At 40.0% G+C, this 27,352-nt stretch overlaps 1 protein-coding gene across 2 annotated transcripts in view; it reads right to left on the minus strand.

Moving 5' to 3' along the window:
• Window positions 1-2,049: 2,049 nt before the first annotated feature.
• Window positions 2,050-27,352, minus strand: part of PTCHD4 (patched domain containing 4) — an 83,242-nt gene continuing 57,939 nt past the window's right edge. For both annotated transcript variants that reach the window (XM_066545825.1, XM_066545824.1), the window contains exon 3: window positions 2,050-3,916. In XM_066545825.1, the coding sequence (XP_066401922.1) occupies window positions 2,283-3,916 (1,634 nt within the window). In that variant the 3' untranslated portion in view covers window positions 2,050-2,282. The remainder of the gene's footprint in view (window positions 3,917-27,352) is intronic.

Below are 27,352 nucleotides of genomic sequence, written 5' to 3' on the forward strand. Positions count from 1 at the left end.
TTCCCAACTAGAGGCACATCTGACCCATAACCCAACACTAAAATGTCCACTGCTTCTAAACCTTACTGAACTATTTATATGTCAGTTCTGTGTCTGGCCCTTGAATATTTTGGGTCAAACCAGTAACCTTGATCTAGCTATCTAGCTACCCCTGAATTTTCGATCTAGAGTCAAACTTTGGAAGCTTTGCCTGTCTAGAAAGTTTCTCTCTCTCTAAGACATGTTGCACTCAAAAGTTTCCTCCAACAATCAAGAGCTTTGACCACTCCTACAACACAGAGGTCATTTTTGGCAAATGATAATGGCAAAGTACAGAAAATATAGAGAAGAGGTGAAATTTCATTCCTTGGAAGCAGAAACAGCTCATGAACATTAGAACTGGCATTCAAATGGCTTTTTTTTTTTTTTTGTACTGCAGGTGATTTTTTTCTGTCTCTTCCTAACCATAAAACAGTAGGAAGAGGTGAGACATGTCACATAGCAAAGAATTAACATCTTGCAGAGAGCTTTTTAGTAAGACATATGTACACTTCCTTGTCAGCAAACTCTGCAAGTTTGAGACTGAGTTATCAGCCACAAATAGACATGTATACACATTTTGGAAGGTAAACAGCTTCCAGATTATCTTTTAAAGGTACCCACAAGTAATACAAAGTAGACATAGACACTTCATATAGTGATATCTTTACATAGTGTCCTCATGGATACTATAGGTTCAGGAAGACATTGCTCATGGAGGAGATGCTATACCATATTCCAGGAAGTAGAAAGCAAGCCCTTTTAAAATACTGAAAGGAGAGATTGACATGGCAAGCTCCAGTGCAAAACTGGGCCAAGAGCAAACTGAAATGGCTAGGTCTGTTTTCATCCCTTCCCTTGGGCTACCAAGCTGAATAGTTTACAAAGCAGAGAAAGTCTTTCATAGTCCTTTACAGTACAATTTCTAGTGCCACATAGTAACTGAGGATTTACTGCACTCTCCTGTGAAATTTTAACTGCCATAACAAAGCTTTATGTTGCAGATGATCAACACTCAAATATTTAGGAATAATAATAACAGTAAAAAAGACATTTTACCCTCCCCTCCCCTTCCCACAGGGGACCAGTCTGTCTTCTTACAACTAGGGGTTGATCTGACCCCATGCAAACATTTACAAGGTGGTTTTTTTTTTAAATGTGTGGCAAGTTTTTTGTATAATATTTTGCTTAAAGAAGGGGAAAATCCCACTTCCTGCAGCATATTGCAGGGACCAGCAAACATATCCCTTCATCCCTTGGACCAAATATATGATGCTAAGACTGTGCAGGTGTTCCAGAGCTGACTCAGCTGCTACATGGTCACATTGTGCCTGTGAAATGCAATCCATCATTGCGTTTGTAGCTCCTGCTTGATTAATATTCAGTATTTAATGTCAACACCAACAAATTAGGATTCAGAAGTGTTACACTGCAGGAACTGCAAACAGTGCTGCAGTGATGATGGCCTGGATTAGTTTTGTGAGATCTGTTAATTCAAGGGGAAATTCATAATTACCAGAATAGGTGTATGGTATTAACTACCAGCTGTGACCTCTTGGGATAACAGTGATATGTCACATTTAAAGGAACTACATGTTAGATTTCCAAATGGCTATGATTGTTTCTTCTCCTGCATAAATAGTACTTCTATCCTTTTGCCATCCATATTTGCAATAATTGTGGTGTTACAGATATACAAGGTATACTGGATTTGGGAAGTACTTTGGCTTAGATAGTTTTAAACATTTACTTCCCAAGTGCATAGGTTTCATCTTAACTAACTTGCTCAAGAAAATAAAAAATTACCATGGCATTTTCAATCTCTCTTGGTCTTGTAACCTTTTCTTATTTGAAATATTGTTTAATTCTCTTCCATGGACAATTTTTTCAAGCAAATCTGCCTTTTCCCCTAGTGTTTACTTAATGGCAACTCTTTTTTTCACCTTAGCTTTAGTCCTACATATGACATATTAAGCAATTCCCATTAGAGCTATAGTTTGAGATTCAGGAACACTTAATGGCCAACAGACTCTTCTCTGGTGGAGAATGAGGATTCAAAGGAAACATTTGAGATTATTTCGCTTTCATTATTTTTGTTAAAAAAAGTTTGCACCTTGAGGTGTCATGAATACCCCTTCTTGATCTTCCTTTGCCTTGTCAGACCTGGCCAGCACAAGCAGCTGAGATCTTTGCTCTATTTTCCCTGCATCTCTGTGCAACGCTTTTTTAAAAAGAGAATATACTATTATATTTTTCTAAGCCTTTCAGACTGCTGTAACATGATCAGGATTCTCCTGAATCTCTATGCATTCGATCTCTTCTCGTTCCTTCCTTTTGGCCCGTTTCTTTTTCTTGTGGTGCTTTTTGGAAGGTGGGAAAAAGGTTAGAAAGACGGGCAAAATAACAAAACAGTGCAGAAGTGTGCAACTGCCAGCAAGCAGCAAGCATTTGAACAGTGTGAAGGTCAAGTTTGAAGGCACAAAGAGAAGGGGGACCAACCCGATAAGAAAGGAAGAAACGTTCTGCAAAATGGCTGTCCCATGCTCTTGGAGGGAGTTCTTTATACACTGAGTTCGGGTGTGCTCAGTAGCTAATACAAATGTATAAAGCAGGGGTGCACAGTGATCTATGGCAAAATTCAAAGTGTAGATAAGGCACAGTATAGAAATGCAATCCATGTCTACATTCCATAAGGTCATCAAGCCAAGGACACCCAGCTCTATTGAGGTGACGCTGAGGATTAACCAGAAATTTCCCAGAGGGTGGATAACCAGGAAAAAGGTCAGTATTAACACCAGCAGGATGCCAAAACCAGAAATCAGGACAGGCATAGTTACTGATAAACCATAGTGGTCCATGAAAACAAAAGTAGGGTTGAACACAATGAACTTGATGCTCTGTATAAGAGAAAGTGGCCTCAGTTTCTCCAGCAGTTCCACCGCTTCCCTCTGTGTGTTTTCACTAGTCCTGGCCACAAGGTACAGACGAGAAGCAATTATATTGTTCTCATCTCCAGCTTTGGAGAAAATGATGTCATTTTTGAAGTGCTGGAATTCTGGCTTTTTTAAAAAGGAGCTCTGGAGGATGCTGATAAAGTTACTTTTGTTGGTTGCACTGATGTTACCCACTCGAAGGTATTGGTAATATTGTTCAATCCAGGACATGGTGTTGAACCCCTGGCTGAGAGTTTTTAGGTCTTCTTGCACAGTACCATTCCAGTACTCCAGAGGTTCATAGATGTAGAAGCCTATCACGGGGCTGTAGTTGCTGAAATACTTTTGCTGTATGAGGGCATAGGAGACGCTCGGGGACTCACTGGCAAGAAGGTTGATGATGTTGGCTCCATCATTAATCTGTAAGCACCCCATAAAGGAGAAAGAGGCATAGATGAGATACAGTATCACCACAAATGGCTTGACGTAGATGTTGGTAATCCACTCGTTGTAGTGCTCTCGGAGGAAATGCTGGATAAAGTGGTGCTGGTACGGGTTGGTCTCGTGGTGGGAAGTGTGCTGATGGCCGTCATTCATCATGGTCTGGAACCACACCGGTTTCCGGTCCAGGTATTCTGCTGAGGGGATTTTACAGCAGAAGATGCTGTGGTACCGGTTCTGCTCCAGCTGGCCAGCAAAGACCAGGCAGGAGCCAAAGAAAGAGAAGATGTAGAAGTAGTTCAACAGGATGGAGACACACATGTTCTGGCAGAAGACTTTTACAGCTTCGATGTTGGTGAAGGGGCTTGCCCCCATGCCAAAGGCTATGAAGTACAAGGAGCTGGTCATGGTGTAGGAGACCATGACATCTGAGTAGGCGTCTGCTACTCGGTCCTTGAAGGGCAGATTCTCCCTGGTCCGACGCCATCCTGAAAGAAGTTCAAACACTCCTTTGGTTCCGTGACCTGAAATGAGAAAACAAAGTTTGAATTCGTGCATAAATATAGAGGGTCCAATCATCCCCCAGGTGTTTCATCCTCCAGCAGTAAAAAAATTTTGTCACCTAATTTTTGTTATGTTTTTGTCACCGGTTAAACAAATGGAAAACTCTTAAGTGTCTGTCTAAAGCTAAATACCACGTTCACCTGCAGGTGCTTAAATTAACAGCCCTGACATTCTAAGACTCTCCATGCTCAGAAAAAAAATGACAATATTAATTGATTTTAGTGGACATTGAATTACTTCACAAATGGACTGCAAATACAGGAGAATGTGAAGTTTGGTTTCAAGTCTGGGGTTCATTCTAAAAATTCCTTTTTTCATCCTATTACATCTTTCAAGGTTTAAGGGATTCAACTTGAAAAACTTAAAATACAAGTAACATTTTCTTCCAAAGAGTATAAATTAAAGGGATTATTTGAGAAATGAGTGGTTGTGACCAAGAATGGGACACCTTGTTTCTTTGTAAATGATAAAGGAAAAATTATGCTGTAAATACAAATAACCAGAGTAATTTGTATCATGATTCTTTGCCTACTGAGTGAAATTGGAACTCTCAATGATAGCACACAGTTTTCACACTATGAAAATTGGCATGCTGGTGGTGATGATGGAGAGTAGTGTACTGGCTAAGCCATTGGTCCACATTCTTTGTCTAGAAAATGTATGGGTTTATTTTCTGCGATTATATCTGTGTCTCTTTCTGCTATCCAGAGCTCCTCCTGGTGGTGAGGAGTTCTCTTAGCTCATGTGAGAGGACGTTCAGAAAAGTCAGATGTGGTCAGTATTCCATGACAGGTTCTGACTTTGTATTCCATTCCTAAGTGTTTTATGGGTATGATATTTTAATAAATTAAAATTTAATACAGACTTACTTTAATATGACTTGTCACAGTCACAGTCACAGTCTAGGAAGTCTACAGCTAATATATTTTGTGACAGAATGATAAAGCTGAAGCTGATCTTACTGAAAAAGTTTAACAGATAAGTTATGTATCATATATACATTTTCATATAATGTGTATGTTGAAAAGAATGTATACACACATACACATTCTTTTTTTTTAACAATTAGAGAATTTCAACTTGAGGGAAAATAGAAAAGTCAACATTCAAAAAACCCATCCAAAATGGTTTGGCTTTCAAATAACAATTAAATTTGGCTTTCAAATAATAATTAAAACAATTAAAAAAATTTAAACAATTAAAACCAGAAATTTGAATTTCGATTAGAAAGTGAAAAGTTCTCTTCATTTTGGATCTAGCCCTGAGAAAATTCTGGCCAATGTAAGGAGACACACTATGAGCAGAAAAAGGAGTAGATTGCAGAGGTTTCTGCCTCTGTATGTGGGCCTTCACCCACTGTAGTAGAAGAATTGCATGAAACAAAGCAGGCACAAAGCAAATTTTCTCAGATCAAACCCAGAAATATGACAACAGGAGATTTGCAAATAACCAAGTGTGTGCAATGAAAGGTCTGTTGAGTTTGTCTTTAGATTGAAATTGTTTGGATTCATACAGCTGCTTATGTTGCCCAAAGCAGACTCCTGACAGCCATTCTAGGCAGGGAAAATAACAGCATAAACTGTCAGGTTCTGTGAATGTTACCTGCTCTACTGCAGATCAGTATCCCCAGTGAAAGATAAACATGCATTGGTACAGAAGTCTTGCAGCTAGCAAAAAGCCTGTGTGGAAATGCTGCTCTCTTAAGAGCCAGCATCTCAGCTCAGGAGGGACCTTGAATTCCCTGGTAAGTTTAGGGTGAGTTGTTTAAATTCTCAAGGCACGGCTGCCTTGCACACTGTCATTTTTGGGCCATCAAGCAGAAAGGATTGTCTCCTTCAGCTGAATAAATCTGCAGAATCAAGTGACTTGAATGCAATGTTTATATGACTGTAGCAAGTGTTTAAGTCTCCTGCAGGTTGTGGACCAGGCTGGTCACCACTTCAAGGGCCCATGTCCTGGCATGGCCTAATTTAATGGTACAGAAACCACAGAACCATTTAGGTTGGAAGTGACCTTTAAAGATCATCGAGTCCAACCATTAACCCAGCACTGCCAAGCCCTGCACTAAACCATGGCCCTCAGTGACACCTCTGCACATCTTCTAAATGCCTTCAGCGACCGTGATTCCACCACTTTCCTGGGCAGTCTGTTCCAATGCTTGACAACCCTTTCAGTGAAGAAAATTTTCCCAGTATTCAACCTGAACCTCCCCTGGAGCAATTCCAGGCCATTTCCCCTGGTTCTATTGCTTATCACCTGAGAGAAGAGACAAACCCCCCACCTGGCTGTCCCCTCCTGTCAGGAGCTGTGCAGAGCCAGAAGGTTCCCCCTGAGCCTCCTTTTCTTCAGGCTGAGCCCCTTTCCCAGTTCCTTCAGCTCCTCCTCCTCAGACCTGTGCTCCAGACCCTTCCCCAGCTCTGTTCCCTTCCCTGGATGAACTCCAGCACTGGAATGGGTGAAGCAATGCACTACCGGCTCTATCAGCAATTAACAACAATATGGACTTTTCTCTCCTTATTCCAAAATCTCATTTATCTGCCCTCCTGCAAGTTTGTGTTCACAGTTGCATTTTTGCCATGTTTTTATTGTTATCAATTTATAAGTGTTAACATATCACACTCTCAGTGATGAGTACCTGGGTGCATTTAACCTTGGGGTAATTACACAATAAATAATAGAGAGGGGCTTTATTGTCAAACATATGTGTGAAGAGCTATGCAAGAGTATGCACTAATGTGTGTACTCAAACTTGTGATAATGTTTAAAATTAAAACACTCTGATTAAACTCTAGGGTTTTTTTGCAAGTAGAAGAAATATTATCTTAAGGAAAAAAAGTATTGATATTTGTAGCTTTTTTGAGTATCAAAATTGGCACTGATTTTCTTATGATTCTTATTATACAGAAGTTACATTTCCATTTATTCCTCTTTTACAAGTATCTTCATTTCTATCACACAAACACAGGTATTGGGGAATACAGAACAGTAATTCCCTTGCTGACACAAAAGGAAATCTTTGCCTGACTGGTTTGCCCATGTCATTAGCCTGATACCAAGTTTTCCAGTCAACCTCTGTTGCTCTCCCCAGATAAGCAGGTCTATTCCCTTCTCCCAACAAGGATACAAATCCATTTTTCCTGAATGTCTTCTGACAGTTCTCAAGATTCAGACAACATAGTCACTCTATAAAATTCTGTTCCTTCAGCCTCATTCCTAATGCCACAACAACACTGACAGTGGAGTTGAGTTCACTGAGAAGTTCTAGGAAGGTTCAGAGGGTCTTTGGCTCTGGGTCAAAACTGCCGAGTTTTTCTGGTACTAACATGACATGAATGAAGTACAGCAATTTTTTATTTGCTGGACAGGCAATGGCCTATGACTCCTTTAAAGGAAAGGAGACAAGAAATTTTTAGTCCATTATTTGTGAGGGTAGGATAACAAGAAAGGGAAGCCACAGAGAAGACAAAAATAAATAATGCATTTTTTCTGCCTCAATTTAAGAGCAAAATATTAATTATGAGCAGATAAATTGGATGAGAATAGGGACAGAAACAAAAAGAGTGAAATGAGAGATTAAAGACAACTTGGTTGAGTTAAATTCAATCAACCTGGAGAAATGAATCAATTAAAAGTTAAGCCAAAGCAATCTCTGAACAATTAGAAATCATTTCAGGGGATAAATGTAGATGGGATGGTCCAAGAAGAATGGAAAGAAGAAGCAAAGTATCCATCTTCAAAAAGGAGGACCGGAGCACTGTTTTGAAATGGGGCATGATTTTTTTTTACTGAATCATAGAAAGATTTGTTTTGGAAAGGACCTTTAAAATCACCTAGCTCTAGACCTCTTTTGTGGATGACATTTAAAAAAAGTGGTGCAAAATAGGCTGAATGTCCTGGAGAATAAAACCAGCAAACAATACCCTGTTATTCGTACATGAAAATCAAAGAGAAACTGATTGAGTTGGATTTTTTTCCACTCATAGACTGGAATGCCAGTAAGGACTCAACAATATTCAACATTTAAAAAAAGTATAATATGGACAACAATCAAATCGTTCTCATTTCTACTTGAGAAGGAGAAGAAGTCATTGGTTTCATTTGGAAAAAAAATCCCCCAAAACCATTAAATTAGATATCAGAAAAAACAAAGCTTTCTTGTTTTCTTTAAGCTTCATTAAACTCTGGAACACACAATCTAGGAGGTGATAAAGTCTTCTTCACTGCAAGTCTAAAGGTCAGATTAATAAATGTTAATGTAGGTGCTGGGTACATCCTGTCTGTGCTGGGAGGCAGATTCTGTTCACATTCCTGAGGTCTCTTTCTTTAGTACCATCATACCTATCTCTGCTTAGAATGCTTAGGATTTTTTAATCATGAAAAACAATCTGTCTTCAATGTGTTCTTAACCAAATAATGCCCATTCAGCATTTAGCTGTTGCTTCTGCCACAATCAGTCAGGTTCTTTGGACAGGAGTTTGATCCTGCATTTATCACTCCTCATGACAGCCACTGGTACCCCAGTCTGAGGCCATGAGGCTCTGCTGGAAGGAGAGCTGCTGGCTGCTGCCAGCTTTTGTAAACTTTCTAGGAAGGGAGATCAGGATGACTCTGCACTTTTTTTTGAATCAAGGCATAAAGAAGATTATTTGCTGCAATAGGTGACAGCAGTCAATGTGGTGATAACCTTGGCCTGTACATTATATTTCAAACAAACAAAAAAAGTCTTAGAAGTCCCATAGCACAGATTACTCAGCATTTCTGCATTGAGAAATCCAAGTATTATACTCAGTTTTCATTAACAGCCACACATGTAACTTGTAATGTATACAAATGATGAGGAGGCAGCTTTCTTTTAAATCATAGTAGTGGGCAGGAAATATATTTTTACATTATAATTCTTTGCTGTGATCCAATGGAAATAAACTTTACATTATTTTGCCTAGGGGGAAAACACCTTTTTTTTTTTCTCTTTCTTTTCCACTGGGGATAGGCAATTAATGTCCTAGAAAAACTCATCTAGTTTTATCTAATCAATGCCCCATAATAGCAGGGGCCATGATCATTACGAGCATATTGAAGTGCAGAAGAATTGAATCTTTAAATGGCTTGGGTTGAAAAGGACATTAAAGACCAGTTAATTCCAACTCTATGCCACGGACAGGGACACCTCCTACTAGACCAGGCTGCTGGCTCTTTGGACTCTTATCCAGGTTTATTGATTAGAAAATACACCCCATTTTAGAGAGTTTAGGTTCACATCATCACTTTTTTTATGGAGGAATAACTTTGCATCTCAACACACTGCAGTGTAGGATGCATTTGTTGTTCTGCTAAATCACTAATAGTAGTATCATTAATATTGGTATCCCCATTTACATTTAAAAACTGAAGCACAGAGATTAAAAAAATTAATCACAGTCACCAAGGACTCTCTGGATCTCAGGGAGGGAAGAAGCAATAGAAAAAAAATTATTAAACCACTTCTTTATGAAGAGTCAGTAAATCCTTAGGGATTTTGATGTAGAAGGCAGAGAAAATTTGAAGCTTGGTCATACTTTAGGTAGCAGTAGGAAATGTGTACCTTAATCTAGATCCCATTCCATAAAGGTAAATCTCAGAACAATGCATCCAGCTAAGAAGTAGACCATAACTATAACACTGAGTAAATTCCCAGCTTGATTAAGGAGAAGGAAAAGATAGAGAATATGTTTTCAAACTAATCTAAAATATAGGTAGGAAAAAAATGGTTTTAATCTTACATCTCTCTAGGTACTTGTAAAGTAATGGTAATTGAGTTATTCACACACTTGGATTGTTGACAATTTCTTCTTTACTTAGTTTTGCCTTGGCTGTTGTGCTGCTTTAGTGGTAACTGGGAGGGTCTGATGAGGCAGCTGAGGAATTAACCACTCTCCTGGTGATTACTGGTTTACCCTTTCTCCAGAATCTCCCACTAGAGGCGAAGTCAGACCTCATCCTGCCAGTAAACCTGAACCTGGAATGGTTCAGACTTTGTGGATAGAGGGTCTAACTGTGGCAGTGATGCACTGATGAGTAGCATTGTCCAAAGGGAGGAGTCTCCTTAAACAATAGGAATTTTCAGTATTTACATCTTCTGAATATCACAGAGCTTACAGCAACTGCAGCAAAAAATGAAGTCCAGTCAAGATCTCCTGCTGAAGCTCCTGCAGGAATTTTGTTTTCACTAAACCTATACTTCTTTATTTCATTTGGTATGTGGCATTTCATGATATTTAAAAGCATTAAACAGAGAAATTAAATCCTTTCTAGGTCAATTCTCCTGTGAGGTCACTACATGCACAATTTCTTCTCTAACCAGATTGTGTAGAAATGCCGACAGAGGGGTTTTACGCCCTGCTGTGCCTTTCTGTCTTGACAAGTATTCTGGGTAGAATTCTTCTTTTAAGTAACAGATCTCTATCATAATAAATTGTCTAATTTTAAAGCTGGTTTTATAGAAAGAATATTTAACCAAGTGCAATAAAACCTCAGCCAGCTGAGCTCTCATCTTTAGTGACAGGGACCTCAGGGAAATCTCCAGTACTGCACAAGAGATTTCATTATTGCTAGATTTTAGCACTTCTGATAAACACAGAAAATACACTTAAATCCACCACAAATATCAGCAGCAAAGTCAGTTTTATATAATAGATACTTTGATTTCCTTAAAAATATTTCTGCCAGACTATGGCCACTTTGCCATACAGCTGAACTTGTCAATTGTTTCAGCTTCCAAATTTTGATATATCCCCATTACAGTATGAACCTCATTTAAAAAGTAGCAGTGCATCATGGGACACTGGTGTTAAATATACAGACTATTCCTTCATGTGTACTCTGAGTAATTGTATTTATTTCTGCTTGCATGAGCACTTCTGAAAGCCCTTTAAATAATTCTGAGACTTTCCAATGAGACCAAAACATAAAAGCTTTGGTCTCTTGACAGGTATTTTGGGGAAGCCTGGCAGACAGCAACCCCATGACTGTTTGAGGCTGAGGAGCAGTGAAGACAGAGACAAACATTTGATTCTGTCTGCAGCTTGTCGCAGACATCTTTTCATTAAAAATCTTTTCTTAAGATTGTTTCTTCCTGAGAAGCTGAGAGGCTTCAGGAACAAAATGTAAACAATGGTTATCTGCTGCTGTGGAATGCAACAAGTCCATCTGTGATTGGACTCATGTGCTTGTTTGTAATTAATGGCCAATCACAGCAGAGCTGACTCAGACACAGAGAGTCTGAGGCAGCTGCCTTTGTTATCATTCTTTTCCTTTCTATTCTTAGCTTAGCTAGCCTTCTGAGATGAAACTTTTCCTTCTATTGTTTTTAGTATAGTTTTAATGTAATGTATATATCATACAATAATAAATCAAGCCTTCTGGACATGGAGTCAACATTCTCATCGCTTCCCTCACCTGAAGACCCCTGTGAACAGCGTCACAGATGGTGACCCCCGAGTGGAGAAGATTCCTCACTTGATGAGACCCCCAGAGGAGCACTGCTACACTGGGTAAATCCTGAGTGTGTGGCATTGATGGTCACCTCACAAGTGACCACAGAAGTGGATTCTAGCCAGGAGCTGAAGAACGGAACATCCTGATTTGGACAGAATTCACAGCCAAGGCTGACCACACAGAGAACCTTTTGAAAAGCCTCTAGAGAAGATGTCCGGAAAGCTCAGCATTATCAAGAAGCCGGCCAGAGAGTGGTGGACACTGTCACAAGGTACTGTTAGCTTTTCCCTTCCTGATGATGCTGCCCTTCGCAGATTGTGGCTGCGCATGTGGAGGAGGCATGGCCCGACAGCTGAGTGCGGGCACAGCCCCGCTGCCTGCTTTTAAACTCAGCATTCTTGGCAGGTTAGGGGGTGTTTGGTCGGTGGTTCCCCCTTGGGGGTTGCAATCCCTGCCATCCCTCACATGCCCCAGCAGCAAGGGGGAGGTGGCTCCTGGGGGTTCTGCCTCTGTTCCCTGGCCCAGAGAGGGTTGGCGTGGTGCTGTGGGGCAGGAGGCAGGAACATCTTTTGCATTTGCATGGCAGAGGCAGAGGAAACAGCGGCAGGTGACCATTGCTCGCTTGCTGTGGGGATGAACCATCCCCAGATCCGAGATGACGATTCTCGGGAAAGCTTCTCTTCCCCAGGCGCTGGTCTGTACTGGGAGTCAGGGGAGGAGGAAGTGTTTGGTCACGCATGCTGCCATTGCACTGGAAGCAGGGTGCTGGTTCGTGGCAACACAGGGCCTGCCTCGTGGGCTGGGCCTGGGCTGTTTGGCTCGGATCCCTGGGCCAGGGCTACCGCCCGGCCGCCTGGGGTTGGGCTTGGGGGCTTCACTTTCCCCTTCAGGTCCTGGGCCACCGTTTTGTGGGCCAGGTTTGGGGTTCCTGATCCTTCCAAGAGGGCCAGGGCCCCCCAGGGTCTCTCAGGCTGTCTGCTGCTGCTCTTTCCAAAAAAAAAAAAAAAAGAAAAAAAATTAAATAAAAAGGGTTGAAAGAGCTGGCAGCAGCTTGAAAGCATTGAAGAGCAAAACTTAGCCTCAGCCCAAGTGGTCCAATATGGGGCTGTGGCCAAGATATTCCAGAAATGTTCTCAAAATTGTTTGATGACTGTCAATGGATTTTTGATAACTATTGATGGATTTTTCTTTAGCAATTTGTTGTTTCAGGATTCTGCAAGCCTGTTTCAGGACCAAAAGGGACTTTCAGAGATGTCAAAGAGGAACATCTTCGGTCCATGGACTTTTCCTGAAACTCAGCTGTTTGAACTTGAAATTTCTTTGCATTGTTTTTGCATTTTCTTATATTGTAAAATTGTTTTAGTGATATGATAGAATTATATGTTCAACAGGTGAAGAATTTCCCTGTTCATTCCACATCAGCACTTGATTGAGGATTTGATTGGCAACAGATAACCTGTCAAGTGTTCTTTCCTCTGCATGGGTACAGCAGATGAAATTACAAACAGTTTTCTTTTTAATTTAACTAAATAAGAAAAGGTGACATGTCACAGACATCTTTTCATTAAAAATCTTTCCTTAAGATTTTTTCTTCCTGAGAAGCTGAGAGGCTGTTGGCTGTATAATTGCATTTCAGAAATGATCAGCATCAGCCTAACACTGCTCCCATGAAATTCTGCCAACTTCTCAACCACAGCCCAGCTGTAGACACCTGTACAGGAAGGAAAAGGTGTAAGGATGTAGCAGTCACAGCTGTAGTTCCTCCCTTGCCTTCCAACCTCCTAAGAAACACCAAGATATAAATTAGATTAACACCATTCTGTTGGAAACACAGATTACAAGTGGTAGTTCAAGCTCTTTTAGTCTCCTTTCTTATACGTTCCCTCTTCAGGTAATTCATTCCACAGACCTTGACAGCCCCCTCATTCTACCCTTTCCAATCCAACTTAAAATAAATGTCCTGGACTACACACAGAAGCTCAAACATAAGTAAGCAACTATGGGAACTGAGCTAAATCACATGGAGATCATTTACTTACACATCACATCCCTCTGGCACATCCTTGATCTTTCATCAGTTTCTGTCTCTCATTTTGGAGGCAAACACTGTTATTCTTGTTTACACAGAGACCACCATAGAGGGACCTTGATCTTGATTTAAATTAAGAATAATTAATGCTAACAAGAATTTGGCATCTCTGATTTTGAATCTTATCCAGTTTTGGATCTTTCTTATTCAAAAGACATTTCCAGAGCTTCTCCATAAGCATCCCTGGGTAGAAGCCCAGGATGAGCCCTGGAGATAAGCCAAAGAGCTGTTAGTCCAGACACAAAGATGTTTCTAACTAAACTGTAATGACACTTCTTTGTATTCAAGGTTGCTACAGTTCATTTTAAGGTAGAATTTTACAATTTTTCATGCCTAGACTCTTCTTCTTTTTTGTAGGAACAGAAATATTAAATAGCACCCCCCTGCACTGAAATAGAGCTGAACATGGGGAATGTTTCAATGGATGTGATTAATAGTTGGTGTGCACACCTCATTAAGGGAGATTTACGTTTGAGCTAATGTATATGGCTTGCAAATTGTACATAAAGTTGGAATCCTGCTTAGTTTTCTGCTGTGCTTAGCAATGAATTAAAATGCTTTTGCTGTTTCTCATTTAAGCCTTTTAATGAACACTGTAAGCAAGAACTGCACATATGGAAACTGCTATTTATTGATGAGCGTTTAAGTGACATGTAGAAGACAAGGTAATGAATTTAGATCAATCTTAAATGAATTTATTGTACACTTATTTAGGCTAAAAGCATAGGATGAATTTGTGGCACTGATCAGAATATTTTATCACCTGGATTTGATAATCCAGTAACATCCAAAAGAATAAAGTATCAGTGAGACTCAAGAAAGGAAAATGTTTCAATCAAGCGTAGATTCTGGAATCCCGAATCCAGAATACAGAATCCAGAATCCAGAAAATAATCTGTACTTGAATTATTATAGAAACAATGTTTGGCCATTTTCTGCTTTCTGGCAAAGATGGAGGAATAATAGCTTCTTCAAAGAAAGATGGTAAAATAACTGGAGAAGTAAATAGATGTGAAAAAAGATATGTCCAAAAAATAACCTGTGCCTTTGTAAGTTTGAGCAAATGAAGAGAGTGAAGCACTGCTTGAAGGAGTGGGACAAATTCCTGGAGTTTTATCCATGAGGCAAGTGTATAATGTTATTAGTCGTGGGACCCAGTTGTGAAGGGACGAAACTTTTACCTTTCAGAGACAAGATCCATTTGTCTGCACAATCTGAAGTCTCTGAATTGCAAGATTCCTGACATAACAAGCAATGAGCAGAAACAGTTCATTCTTCAACTCTCCCCAGTGAAATTATTCATTGTAACAACCAACATCCCCTTCCTGAAACAGATGGAAAATCACCTGGGAAAAGCTTTGTGGAGATTTATCTCCCTTTGAAAGGGATATAGTCACTCTGATCATGAATATTTTCCATACATCCTCAAAATCTAATGGGGCACCATCTTTTCACTGAGTGTGGAGCTGGTGCTGAGGTTAACTTGGTTTGAAGCTCACTAAAGAGAGTGAGTGCTGCATCTTGGCTGAAGTAGCTCATTTTCAGTTGCTATCCCAGGGACAAGTTCCAGCTGAGTAAAGCAGAGCTAGCCTCTACCTTGATAGTTACCAGGTCAAATCCTGTCAAATTCCTACACTAATGATTCCTACTTGGAAATTACTCCAGCTGGTGACACTGTGGCACAGAGCACGTCTCTGTTCCTCCCCTGGACACTGAGATTTCCACCTAGACTGCTTATCTTGATGTAACAGCACACCTTTACTGCAATGAAGAGAGCTTCAGACAAAGGGAATGAACCTGTCTGCTGACAGGGTGATATTTTTAACAGTGTTGTTAGTGCAGGATTTGCTGACATTTGTTTACTTCAGAAAAGGGATGGGAAGGCAGAGGGGGAGGTGACATGGGCCTTTTCCTTCTGTTTGCTGGGAGTGAAGGAAATACAGGGACTGACTCAGCAACTTGAAAAATAGGTATTAAATCTCTCTTTCCCTTCCCAAAAAGCCCCATTCCTGCACTGCACAGGAGCATGGGAAAAGGTTGCTCCACTGCCCTTGCCAAGCCTGGGACAGCATTGGGATCAGTGCAGCACCAGGGCTCTAGCTCAGGCTCTCCCACCAGTGGGACTGCTCAGGCTGGGAAGCGTCCTCACATCCTCACATCCCCACATCCCCACATCCTCACATCCTCACATCTGGCTGCTCCAGATCACAGGCAGCTGCCAAGCAGCTGATGCAGCACTGTGGCTGCTGCCCTGCTCTGTGAAACACAAACTGAGCTGCTCACACAGCAATGCTCTGGGGGAGCAGCAGCCCTCTCCCACATTCCCAGCGTGTCCCTATAAATTTAGCCAAGTTGCCAATACAGGATGTGTAAGTTACATATATACTATTTATCAGACAGCAGTGACAGGCAATGCTGTAGATGCAGGAATTCATTCAGACAAGCTACCAAATGGTTATAAAGGTGCTCAGCATTCCTCTTCACAGCCAAAAGCCTTTCCTTGGACCTAAGGGTTTCCTCTCATTAGACAAGAGGTTAAAAGCAAAATGAACCAAAGAGAGAAGAAATGACTTATCTGATGACTGGAATAAAATAATTTTCCTCAAATTTCTTTATGCAGTTTTATTGAAAAATGAAAACTGCAACACACATTGATGCTCTGCCTGCTGCTCCACAGCTTGCAGCTACTCTTGTATCAAATTGGTTCAAACCCCTGTAACACTAATATGGACCATTCAGCAAGTTAAAAGAACTTGCACACATTCATGGAGGAAAATTGCCCAGAAAGGGTCATTAAAGTCAGAGATAACTTATTTGGACACACAAGTCAATGAGTCAAGAAGCAGCAGGAGCCTTGGGGAGTGTTTTGGGAGAGTATGACTTGACGCTTGATCTGTTGAAATCCCCATTTTTAAAGCACTTCCCATTGGTTGCTATCAGAAATAGGATGCTGAGCTAGATAAACCCTTTGGCCCGAGTCAGTCTGAATGATTTTATGTTCTTTTGTATTCATGGGGCTGACTGCATTAAAATCCAAATGCATGAGAAGCATGACTTAAAGTTGTGCAGCTCATCAGGCCCTTAGATCTGGTGTTTAAGTTGTTTACTTTACTAATTTTAGTATTGTAGCAATACCATTTAGAAACCTAGCTTTGAATTGATACAAATACCTGCCTCTTTCAATGCCTGGTCTCAAGTCCCATTTACCTTTGCCACCTGTGCACAGCAGTGATTAAAAATTGATTATTTTGCTGTAGGATGACATAGCAGTGCATGCATTGATTCTCTCATGCACTATATATATGAATGAATACCATGACCTCTGAGAGATTGTTGTGGGTATTACACCAATTTTATGGCAGGGAACTTGAGGCAAAAGGAAATCTGGTTTTAATCTATCTAGCTTTAAACTGTCTAGTTTTGAACCATCAGAAGGATCCAACAGCAAGCCCACGGCATTGCTCAGCCTTACTGTTCTCATGTAGCACAGGATTTTTATTGCTATTTATATGCTTAAAACCTGATATCTATCAATCAATCAATCAACCAATCAATATATGTATATATCTTACTTTGGAAATTCATACCTTGGGTATTGGACCAAGACAGAGAAGAAGTAAACCATGCAAACTCATAGACATTTATTAAAATATGTTGCTTTCCCAATTTTTAAGATAGCACATGACTGCTGCTTTTCCTGTGAGCCCTTGACTCCTTCCCATGTTGTTTTTCAGCCTTTCCAAGAGTCAGGGCTGTCACCAGTGAAGGACTCCTACTCTACATGGCTCTGATTCATTCCCCAAATCACTGACCAGAGGACTCCATGACGAGATGGAATTAGACCAAAAAGCTCTTTCTCAGTTTTGTAGGGCATGGCCTCACCTTCAAGCTGCTTCTCATAAACTCTGCTGAAATGGTTGGAAATAAAGCACAAGAGGAGCTTTCATTTCATGGCAAAACTCCCATAGCCATCTGATATGCTCAGTGTTGCCATCAAAAACATGAGTGGGTTGGCTAGTGCAGGACTTAAAAAAAAGCCTCTTCCAGTTAGCAGCAGTTAGCAGCTCATTAATGTATCTGAAACCTGACCTTTAGCAGTCCATCCCAGCGGGATGATCATTAAGCTTTTCACTTAATTATTATTCTGGCTAAATTCTGAGAATTTAATGCTAAACTTTAGTCCTGGAACAATAGATGAGACACCTTTCAGTTTTGGGGAGAATTGTTTTTGCTTGGAATACTAGGAGCAGTGAGTCAGCTGGCTGCCCTCCCTTTTCCCATTATTATTTTGAATATCCATTTTTTCAGATGAGAAAAAATTTGAACATGAGAATAGTTTGAACATGTGTTTCCCTAGCACATCAAGGAGTCTGAAGAAGTAGTGCTTTCATTGATGAATCTTTTGTTGCACTTACATCCCTATGGAGGTCATTGGAGATTCCTAATCTGCATCCATTCTAATGAATTAATTATTTCTAGGGTTAATTTTCTGTCACAGAGGCCAGCTGGTGCAATCTAAGCATGTAAACTATGGTATGTTACTCCTTTAGCCTTTAGAACAGAGTGACCATGCACAAACCTTAATTTGCACCTGGGAATTATTTGGGAAAGTGCCATGGACAGAGTAAAAGCATGCCAGGGAGCATGCAAAAAATTTAATATTGTATAGAAAGTCCCAGCCCTGGCTCTGTTCTGTTTTCTAGTAAAGGCTGTGGCCAAAGGGTGATGCTGTTCTGCCACTACAAGTGCAAAAAATCACATTGATGTTGAATTTCTGAGTTCTGGTGAGGTACCATGTTTATATCTATAAACTTGGGGGGGTGGTGTCTATAAACTTAAATTTTAGATTTAACGTTATTTCATATGAAATGGTAATGATAAATATATTTTCATTTTAAATGGGAAGATGAAAGTTTCACATAGCCATGGACATTGCAGAAACACAGTGTGGTAATTCAGTTTATCAGATTTTTACAGCAATGGCTTCAGTGGTTGAAAGCACCCTCAGCTGGTGGTAGGGCCAGGGGCTGCTTTACTTTATAGGGTGACTGACACAACAGGGTGTCCCTACTGCTTTAGGACCAAACCCTCTGCTGTTTTGAGCCCATCACTCCCACTTGCCTTTACTGTGTGCATTCATTAATTTCTCAGACCATTAAAAGTATCATGGCAGCAGGAACTGGGGAGATGATCTCTGCCTCTCTTTCCATCTGATACACTGCTCCAGCTGTCCTTCCTCTCTAAAAAGTCTGATTACCCCTTAAAGGAAGCTCAACACTGTGAAAGACAAAGGGGGAATGAGGAAACTGCTGGATCAAACTACTTCAAACCATTACTTTTTAGTGCTTTTGATTTTAAAACATTGTATTGTCAGTCATTGCAATGGGAGTAAGGCAGAGAAACCCCAAACCCAGACCACAAATCCCATTTAATAGTTTGGTACATGTAACTGAGAGATGTAAAAAATCTGGAAAGAAGCAGCCTCATAAGTCTGCTACCAAAAGAAGGTTTTGCTTGCAAAGCTCAGAAGAAAGAAAATTATAATCTATGCCAGGAGCAAGGTGCTGGCTGTTCCCAATAAATCACTGATTTTATGGAATGCTTAGTTTTATTAATTTTATGTCAGCAAAGCGTTGTGAGAAGCACTTCACTATGTGCTCTCACTACCCTGAATTTACTCAGAAAGGCAAATAACAATAAATATAAAATGAACTATATTTGTAAATCACTGCAATTTAAGTGTGGGACAGAATGGAAAGTTATGCTTTGTTTTAGAAAGAGATTTTAAGATTGCTTGCCTCCTACAGGAACCTATATATCAGTTTATTTTAGTTGATTGCTTCTGAGAATGTTGCCCATTTATCGCAGCAATGACATAGCAAATTGTTCTTTCCCTTCAGTTTTAAAGAACTAAAAATGATTTTAGATATTGTCATGAGTTATCATTATAAGACTGAGCCAGAAATTTGTACCGTTTCAGTCTATATCTCTCAAGCTGATAAATGGTTCTTATAATGGTGTTTTCATTCATAAGGCTCCAACTGCACAGTACAGGCTTAAAAGATTGCTAAATACAAACCAGAATACTCTGGCAAAATACTAAAATGTTTCAGTAAGGAATATTAAAATTATTTTTCTTAAAACAGTTTTAGCTGTGGTCTGTAAAATATCCCGTGTGGAAAGTGGAAGGTGCCCCTGGCCATGGCAGGGGGTTGGAACTAGCTGATCTTTAAGGTCCCTTCCAACCCAAACCATTCTCTGTTTCTATGATTTTGAAATGTATTTTTTCAAGAAAAGCAGTAATGAAAACAGAAAATGTTCCCATAAAATGTTCCCACTGAAAAAATTGCTGCACAATCTGCATGTTTGTAACATCATTTTAGATTTAAAGTTGTTATTTCATGTGAAATGCTAATGATAAGTATCTTTTCATTTTAAATAGGAAGACAAAAGCTTCACATAGCCATGGACATGGAGTTCTGCTGTTCTAGCACCAGATCACTGCAGTCCTGTGCTGTTTTCTCAGGCAGAAATGCTGCTGAGTTCCTCAGCCTTCTCCTGGCCTGGTGTTACCAGTTTGCCAGCATTTTTTGCCAAGGGATTATGCCTTATTTGACCTTTTTCTGGCCAACATGTCTGTGGAAGCCATTCCTGTTAGTCTTTGTGTCACTAGCCAAGTTCAGCTCCAGGTGTCCCTTGGTCTTCCTCCCCCCAGCCTTACACAACTGTGTGTGTCCTGTAATCTTTCCAGGAAACCTGGCTCTGCTCCCACTGTCCCACTGCCCATACATTTTCTTCTTGCCTTTAGTTTGACCCCACTCAGCTATGCTGGTCTTTTGTCTTCCTTTCCTAATTTCTTGCTCCTGGGAATTGCCAGGTCTTGTGCTCTGTGGAAGAAATCCTTAAAATCCTCTAGCTCTCTTCTGCTCCCTAAGGACAGTTTCCTGTGGGGTTGTATGGACAAACTTCTTGAAGAGCTGGAAGTTTATTTGCTTAAACTTCAGGGGCTTATCTTGTCTCTTCACCTGACCCACATCTCCTCCGTGTTTGCTTCCTCCCCTGTGTCTTCTGAACTGCCTTTAGCCACTGATAGACATGTTCTGGTCATGGGATTCATCCCACCAAGTTTCAGGAATGGCTTCTAGGTCACAGCTTTCTGACAGCATGGTGGCTTCCAATTTCTCCATTTTGTTACTTTTGCTGAATGTAAGGGCATTCATGTAGAGGTACTTCAGCTGGGCTTTCTAAAGGAACACCTCTTAATACCTTAGAGATATTTTCCATTTTGCTTCTGTTACCTCAGGAGACTCTGGCTTGTTTCTGTATAATTTCAGATTTTCTGTAAGTGCTTTTCAGGGTACCCAGCTTTTCTCAGAGCAACAAGCTGAGGGTCCTGGATAGCACTGAATCCCTCTAATCCTGGTGTACCATCCCACAGCTTGTCATGTGCAGGGCACATATTATTCCTCTTGCCCTTCAAATCTAGGACAACCTTGGATAGCTTGCCTATCTGGAAATCTACAGGTATCTGTCTCCTTCCATTGACCCAGAGGAATCTCAAGGAGATGGAGCTTCAGATGTTGACAAGTCATTTATGCCAAGTGGGATCAATCCAGGTGCATGTAAATAAAGTCCACAATTATCTCTGAGGAACTGGCTCCTTTGGTGAGGTAGGGATTTGTACTGGATCCAAGAAAATGGTTGGCAAAGCTGAATTTCCACATCATGAAGTGATCAAGCAGATGGTCACATTTTGGCTGTGGTGTGTTGGGGTTGTCTCCATGGAGTGTTCTGAGACAATATGTGCCCATATAGACAGAAAGATGTTGTGGAATTATTGCTGTTACGAGGTCTGCCTTCTGCATGCCAACAACAGCTACAAGAGATGCCCTTGCACAGTAAAGAGAGCAATATCTGATTAGCAGGGAATAAAACTGTGGCATCAGCAGATCATACAAATGTTATGGTTGCAAACTGCCAAGAAGCCTGCTGTCAATTAATTTTCTCACAAACAATTCTGCAGAAAATTCTCCTTTGCCTTTATCACTAACAGAACAACGATGATGGCAGATTTTATTACTTCTGGAACAGCAAACTGGGAGGTGATGTGTCCAGGCAGATTTGTCAGCAGCCCAGATGTAGGAAGGATGGGTTCATATATCTCCTCTGTCTGTTTCTGAGTCTTAGGTATGAACTAAGTAGAACAAGACCCAAAATGCTCATTTTCCTATATTGACCTTTTTTCTCTTTTTTATTTCTTTTAGCATAGTTGGTTGACAGACCTTTCTCAATTTCTTTTTGTAGATTTGTTTGTTCAGGTGTAATTTTCTTCTTCTCCAGGGTCCAATCCATAGTTGAAGGGTATGCCCTGGCACTTGGTGATTTCCCCTGGTTCTTGCAGCTTGTTAGGAAACTTAATCCAGCCTTGCTGTGAATGATCTCACTTCTGTCACCCCTATTTGGCTCCAAGAGCAAAATAATTAATGCTGATCAGTTAGCCCAGAGCTTGCCTTAAACAGAAGGCAAACTTCTGATGGAAATCACAAGTTTTCATTCAAAGAAAGCAGAACTTTTAAGTTCTTGGAACACAAGAATGAAGAATCTAAACTAAAAAATGAGGGTATAGAAGATACTTAAGTCAAGGTAGCCTATTCTCTCAGGTTACTTAGCCAGGGTCCTTGTTTACACTTTCACACCACAAACACTATCTCTTGGAAATGGACTTTGGAGAGACTCTAACCTGCACAGGTACAATTTGACTTGAATATTGACTAGAAAGAACAGATAATGAAAATTATATAACTGCAAACCTTTTTATTGTAGCTATATGCATCAATCTGTATTGCTGATCTTCATGTCTCCTTCCCACCTACCTCTCTTTTGTATTAAAATTAAAGAATTTCTTTAGCCTTGTTGGTAATTATTCAGCATTAAAAAGAGTGTCTTAGTCTTATTTGAGAGTCAATATAGAACAATGAAAAATCTTGGTGGGATTTTCTTTTATCTTTGTTCTTTCAGGACTGAATTTTTGCCTTTATATCTGACTCTGGAATAACAGAATTGTTGGGGTAGGGAAAGACTTTGCAGATTGTCCAACCATTAAATAAGCACTGCAATATCTACCATTAAACCCTGTCTCTAACACTGCATCCACACATTTCTGTGCACTTCTGGGGAACATGACCCCATCATTTCCCTTGGCAGCCTGTTCCAATGCCTGACCATCCTTTCAGTGAAGAAATTTTTCTTAATATCCAATCTAAAATTCCCCTGGTGAAACTTGAAGCTGTTTTCTCTTGCCTTATTGCCAACTCCCACCTGGCTCTACCCTCTTGTCTGGGAGTTGTAGAGGGTGAGAAGGTCCCCCCTGAGTCTCCTTTTCTCCAGGCTGAGCCCCTTTCCCAGCTCCCTCAGCTGCTCCTCCTCAGACCTGTGCTCCAGAGCCTTCCCCAGCTCCCTTCCCTTCCCTGGACACGCTCCAGCCCCTCAGTGTCTTTCTTGTCATGAGGAGCCCAAAACTGAACACAGGATTTAAAGTGTGGCCTCACCAGTGCGCAGCACAGGGGACAGTCACTGCCCTGGTCAAGCTGGCCATGCCATTGCTAGTACAAGTTACTGTATTGCTCCATAAAGTTTGGTTTGCAGTAAATTTACAGAGTCCAAATATTTTTTTGTAGAAACACATAACTCTTCCCTTTCATGATCTTAGGAGTTGGCTTTAAAAGTGTCTTTAAATGTTTAAATCAAGGCAGATGAGACAAAGTAAGAGAGCAGAGAATGTCTCATTTGAGGACTATGTCACTCATCTGGGACTAAATCCAGTGACATTTCAAATCAATCGCTGATTTAAGGAATATTTCCAGGACAGAATAAAAGTGCCTGGATAGGCACAGCCTCTCCCAGAATGCTTCTGCTGCATGGTGATGAAGAGACTGTGCTGGACTGTGAACCAAGTGGGCACTAATTCTCTCAGATAGTCAGAGAATTAATGCTGGAACTGGATCTAAGCAAGTGTAGGTGCTCCTTCCATTGATCTACTGACAGGAAGGAGAAACTTTTCATCATTTGTTATTGTAGAGCTTTCTTTCATTTCCTTTGCTGTTTTTTCCCCAAGACTCTAAAAAAGGGATTCAGGCCAAATTGAACATTTTATGTCAAAGAAATTTTTTTTTTCTTGTCTTTTTCTGGCAAGAAAGGGATGGAGGGTTGGATGCAAGTTTTTCAAAGTTGAGGTGCTCCAACTGAGATGCTTCAACTTGAGCCTGAATTTTACAAATGCATGAAGAACTTCTATAGAACATCCCTGGGTGATTAAATGTAAGTTGGTAGACTTTTCAAAGAAATATTGAGAGTTGTGAGAAGAACCTAGACATTTCTTTGTAAGAAAACAGCCTTAGTAAACCCTTCCAAATGAATTCTAGGTACTTTAGTACACACACTCTCACTCCAACATCTGACATGCTCAGCTTGTTCACTTTCATTTTTCAGTCCATAATTAAGTAAAACAGGAAGCACCCAGCTCAATGGTCCCTCAGTTTCGACCCCCAGCTGATTTGTCTGCAAGGATGAACATGTTATGTCCTGATATTTGTTGTTTAGTCTTCAAAGGCACTGAGACAAGGATAGGCACCTGAGCTTCCTCTTTAGACAAAGAAATTATTAATTGGATCTTAAAATAGGTGGGATGGATTCTCTGGGGACACCCACTTCACATCACCAACTGTTGAGGGAGTCTAGAAGTTTAATTTTCAGGCTGATTACTCTAGGTGAGATGGCATTTTAGTCACTCTTAACATTAAAGAGGTAATTAAAAATGTATGTAGACATCTGAACCGATGGAGAGACATCTAAGTCATTTCTCCGTCTACCTCAAAGACAATTTTGAAAATTCCACTATGTATGCATGTGTAGACATATTGACATTTGACTATTTTCTGTCAGAAACTTTTGAAAATTTATTAGACTCCACTTCACAAATGTCACCTTAACAATTTTCTTGAGAATTTCTTTAAACTAAAACTGCTGAAGAAGCACTGACAGGCTATATGCAGAGAAAGATGAATGCATCAAGCTAATTTAATATTTAAGTATCTTTTTATTTGCTTAAAAATTCACTGCAAGCCAACCTATAATTTGCTGCAGGTTTCATGTAACAGAACAAGATTAGAAGGCCATACTGAAAAGTCCACCATGATAATTCTGAGGTGGGAAAAACCACTGAACATTGTAGACATTTATCTTATAGTACATTTAGCAGAAAAGCACTAAGAGTGAGGCTTTGGGCTTTCACAAACTCTAGTCAATAACTTTCATATTAAATCCTCAGGATTTTGGTTCTTCATGAGTCATTTTACTGAATAGTTCTTTTTGCTCTAAATGGGGCTTTTGAATGTTGTGGGGTTTTTTTCTGTAAATCAAGAATTTTTGTTTTTTCCTCTGTACCTCTTTGATATCAGTGTAGTTTAATGATCACAGCATTCTGAATACCAGTCTAGGTATTGGGGAAATCTGGCTGATAACATCAATGATTGACTGCATCAGTTTTTTATTACTTGGGAAATATTACCCATGATAGATGCAGGTGTAGAACTGTCATTCAAAAAGGGGGAATGCCTCAAGGATGTGAGCAATTTCTTATGGTGGCAATACTTCCATCACAAGTTCTGATCTGATTGTCTTGTTTTGTTCTTGCCAAGGTATGGCAATTACTGCAAGGTGTCAATTAAAAATATGACATTTTCCTGGTAAATGTGCCACACATTAAACAGTGGCACTTGACACATGCAAGACATAAAAAACCACATGAAGATGGACTAATGATCTGGCATTCTTTTTTATTGGAAAACGAAAATATATGATGTGATATCACATTCTTCATCAGAGAAGGATATCAAATTTATTGCATGTGACCTGTTCTTGACAAATTCATGTTAATGCTTTCTTATGACTTTATTATCTAGCCAGGGGTTGCAAACTGATTGTTCAACAACCTTCTTCACTGTCTTTGTGGCTTTCACAATTAGGCCGGCCAGTCTACAAGTTTCTGGATCCTTCTGATTATGCTGCTATTTAAAGGTAAGTATTATGTTTTCTTAGTCCCATCCTCTGGGGCCTGCCTCCACAAGTTCTAAGGGAATAATTGCTAATGTTTACAAGATTATTTGAGGTAGTCTCTCAAACCTTTGGAAATTAATTTTCAGCAGGCTCTGCTGTTGGAGACATTTTCTTGCTTGGCAACATATGGTTTACACAAAATCAGTAGGGACTCCATTCACATGCCCAACAATAGGTATCCAGGACTGGAGTATTTGAGGTACCCAAACACGACTTAGATTCATACTCTTAGAAAATTCATACTCGTGGAAAATTATCCTGAGTCCTGAAAGTGGAATGCATTTGTGGAAAAGAGAAGTACATTTGATCAACTGAAAAGCTGCATTTGACTGTGTTTGTTTGTTTAGTGATGAAATCCAGTGGTGGAAATGCAGATGGTCACTAATACTTTAGATACTTTGATACATGTTTCTTCATGTCCTTTTCTTTTGGTAGCTGAAGGCCAGACAAAATATATCCCAGGGCTTCTTAAACTGCACAAGATATATGCAATAAGCAGCTGAATCCCAGCTTTGACATCTGTTGATACAATGGGAACCAAGAAAGCCTTACCTTGAATCAAGTTGTTTGAGAAGCTGAATCAAATTCTGTCACATAAGATATATACACATCTAGAGTTCCAGAGTAAAACTAATTTTTCTTTTTTTTTTTTTCATTTTCAAATCTAATTTCTACTCTAATGCTATTCCTTTATAAAGAAAGCTTATATTTTGCAATAATCCTATTGTATGATTAAAAATCTTGATGATGTTAGGGAAAGATGGGTGATAACAATCCAAGTCTTGTCCATTTTTCCCCAATCTGGATTTTAATCTCCTTGGCACTCTTCTTGAAGTCTATTTTTCCAGATTGATCAAGATATTTAGTTCATGTTATGGTTGATGACATTCTTATTCAACCTATTTCCAGCAAGGCTGGCCCTGAGTTGTCAGGACACACCCATTGCTAGCCTGGACCCCTCACTACTCATCTGCCAATGTGCAATACTGTAGAACTCCAGATTTATCCTCTTCTTGACATAAAAAAGAAACTATAAGTGTAGCTCTGTGTTGTGATTGATTCATGTCTTATATAAAGAGATCAGAAATAAATCATATAGTCATTTTCTGTTCTTCCAGCCTGCTTTGATTTCAGTTTTTTGACAGTGATCACTTTAATGCCCATTTCCCATTGATTGTATCTCCTGTATTCATATATACTTGGGTTATCCAGCACATATTCCCCTTTATCAGCACTAGCTGTCAGTCATTCTCACTATATTATCAGCTTCCTTGTAGCTCCCAACTATCTTCTTATATTTTATTGAAAATGGAGACGAGATAGCACAGAGCTGAATCCAACATGCACTGAGGTATTTTTTTGCCACTGTCTCTATTGAAATGTGTTGCGGGTCATTGTAGCCTGGGTTTCCAAAGCTGTGCTATGCAGTCATTTTCAGAGGGTACCTTTATATCATTGCATTAAAAAATGCCCTGGAATGGATGCCCCAAAACTATTTGCCATATTTCTGATTGGCAGAGAGGTTTTAGCTGGGCCAAGTAACATTCTCATAAATTGTTCCCAGGCACAGTTGAGGATGTATTACAGGCCAGGAACTGTTCCCAATAGGAAATTTGGATATGGCCCCTCTCTTCTGAAGGCTAGGAGAATTGAAACATATGGATGTTGTCAGATAATGCCAGCTGGCCTCCAGGATAAAGAATAAACAGTGGCACAGTCT

This window comes from Molothrus aeneus, chromosome 3 (assembly GCF_037042795.1).
Source record: "Molothrus aeneus isolate 106 chromosome 3, BPBGC_Maene_1.0, whole genome shotgun sequence".
NCBI classification, from domain to species: Eukaryota; Metazoa; Chordata; class Aves; order Passeriformes; family Icteridae; genus Molothrus; species Molothrus aeneus.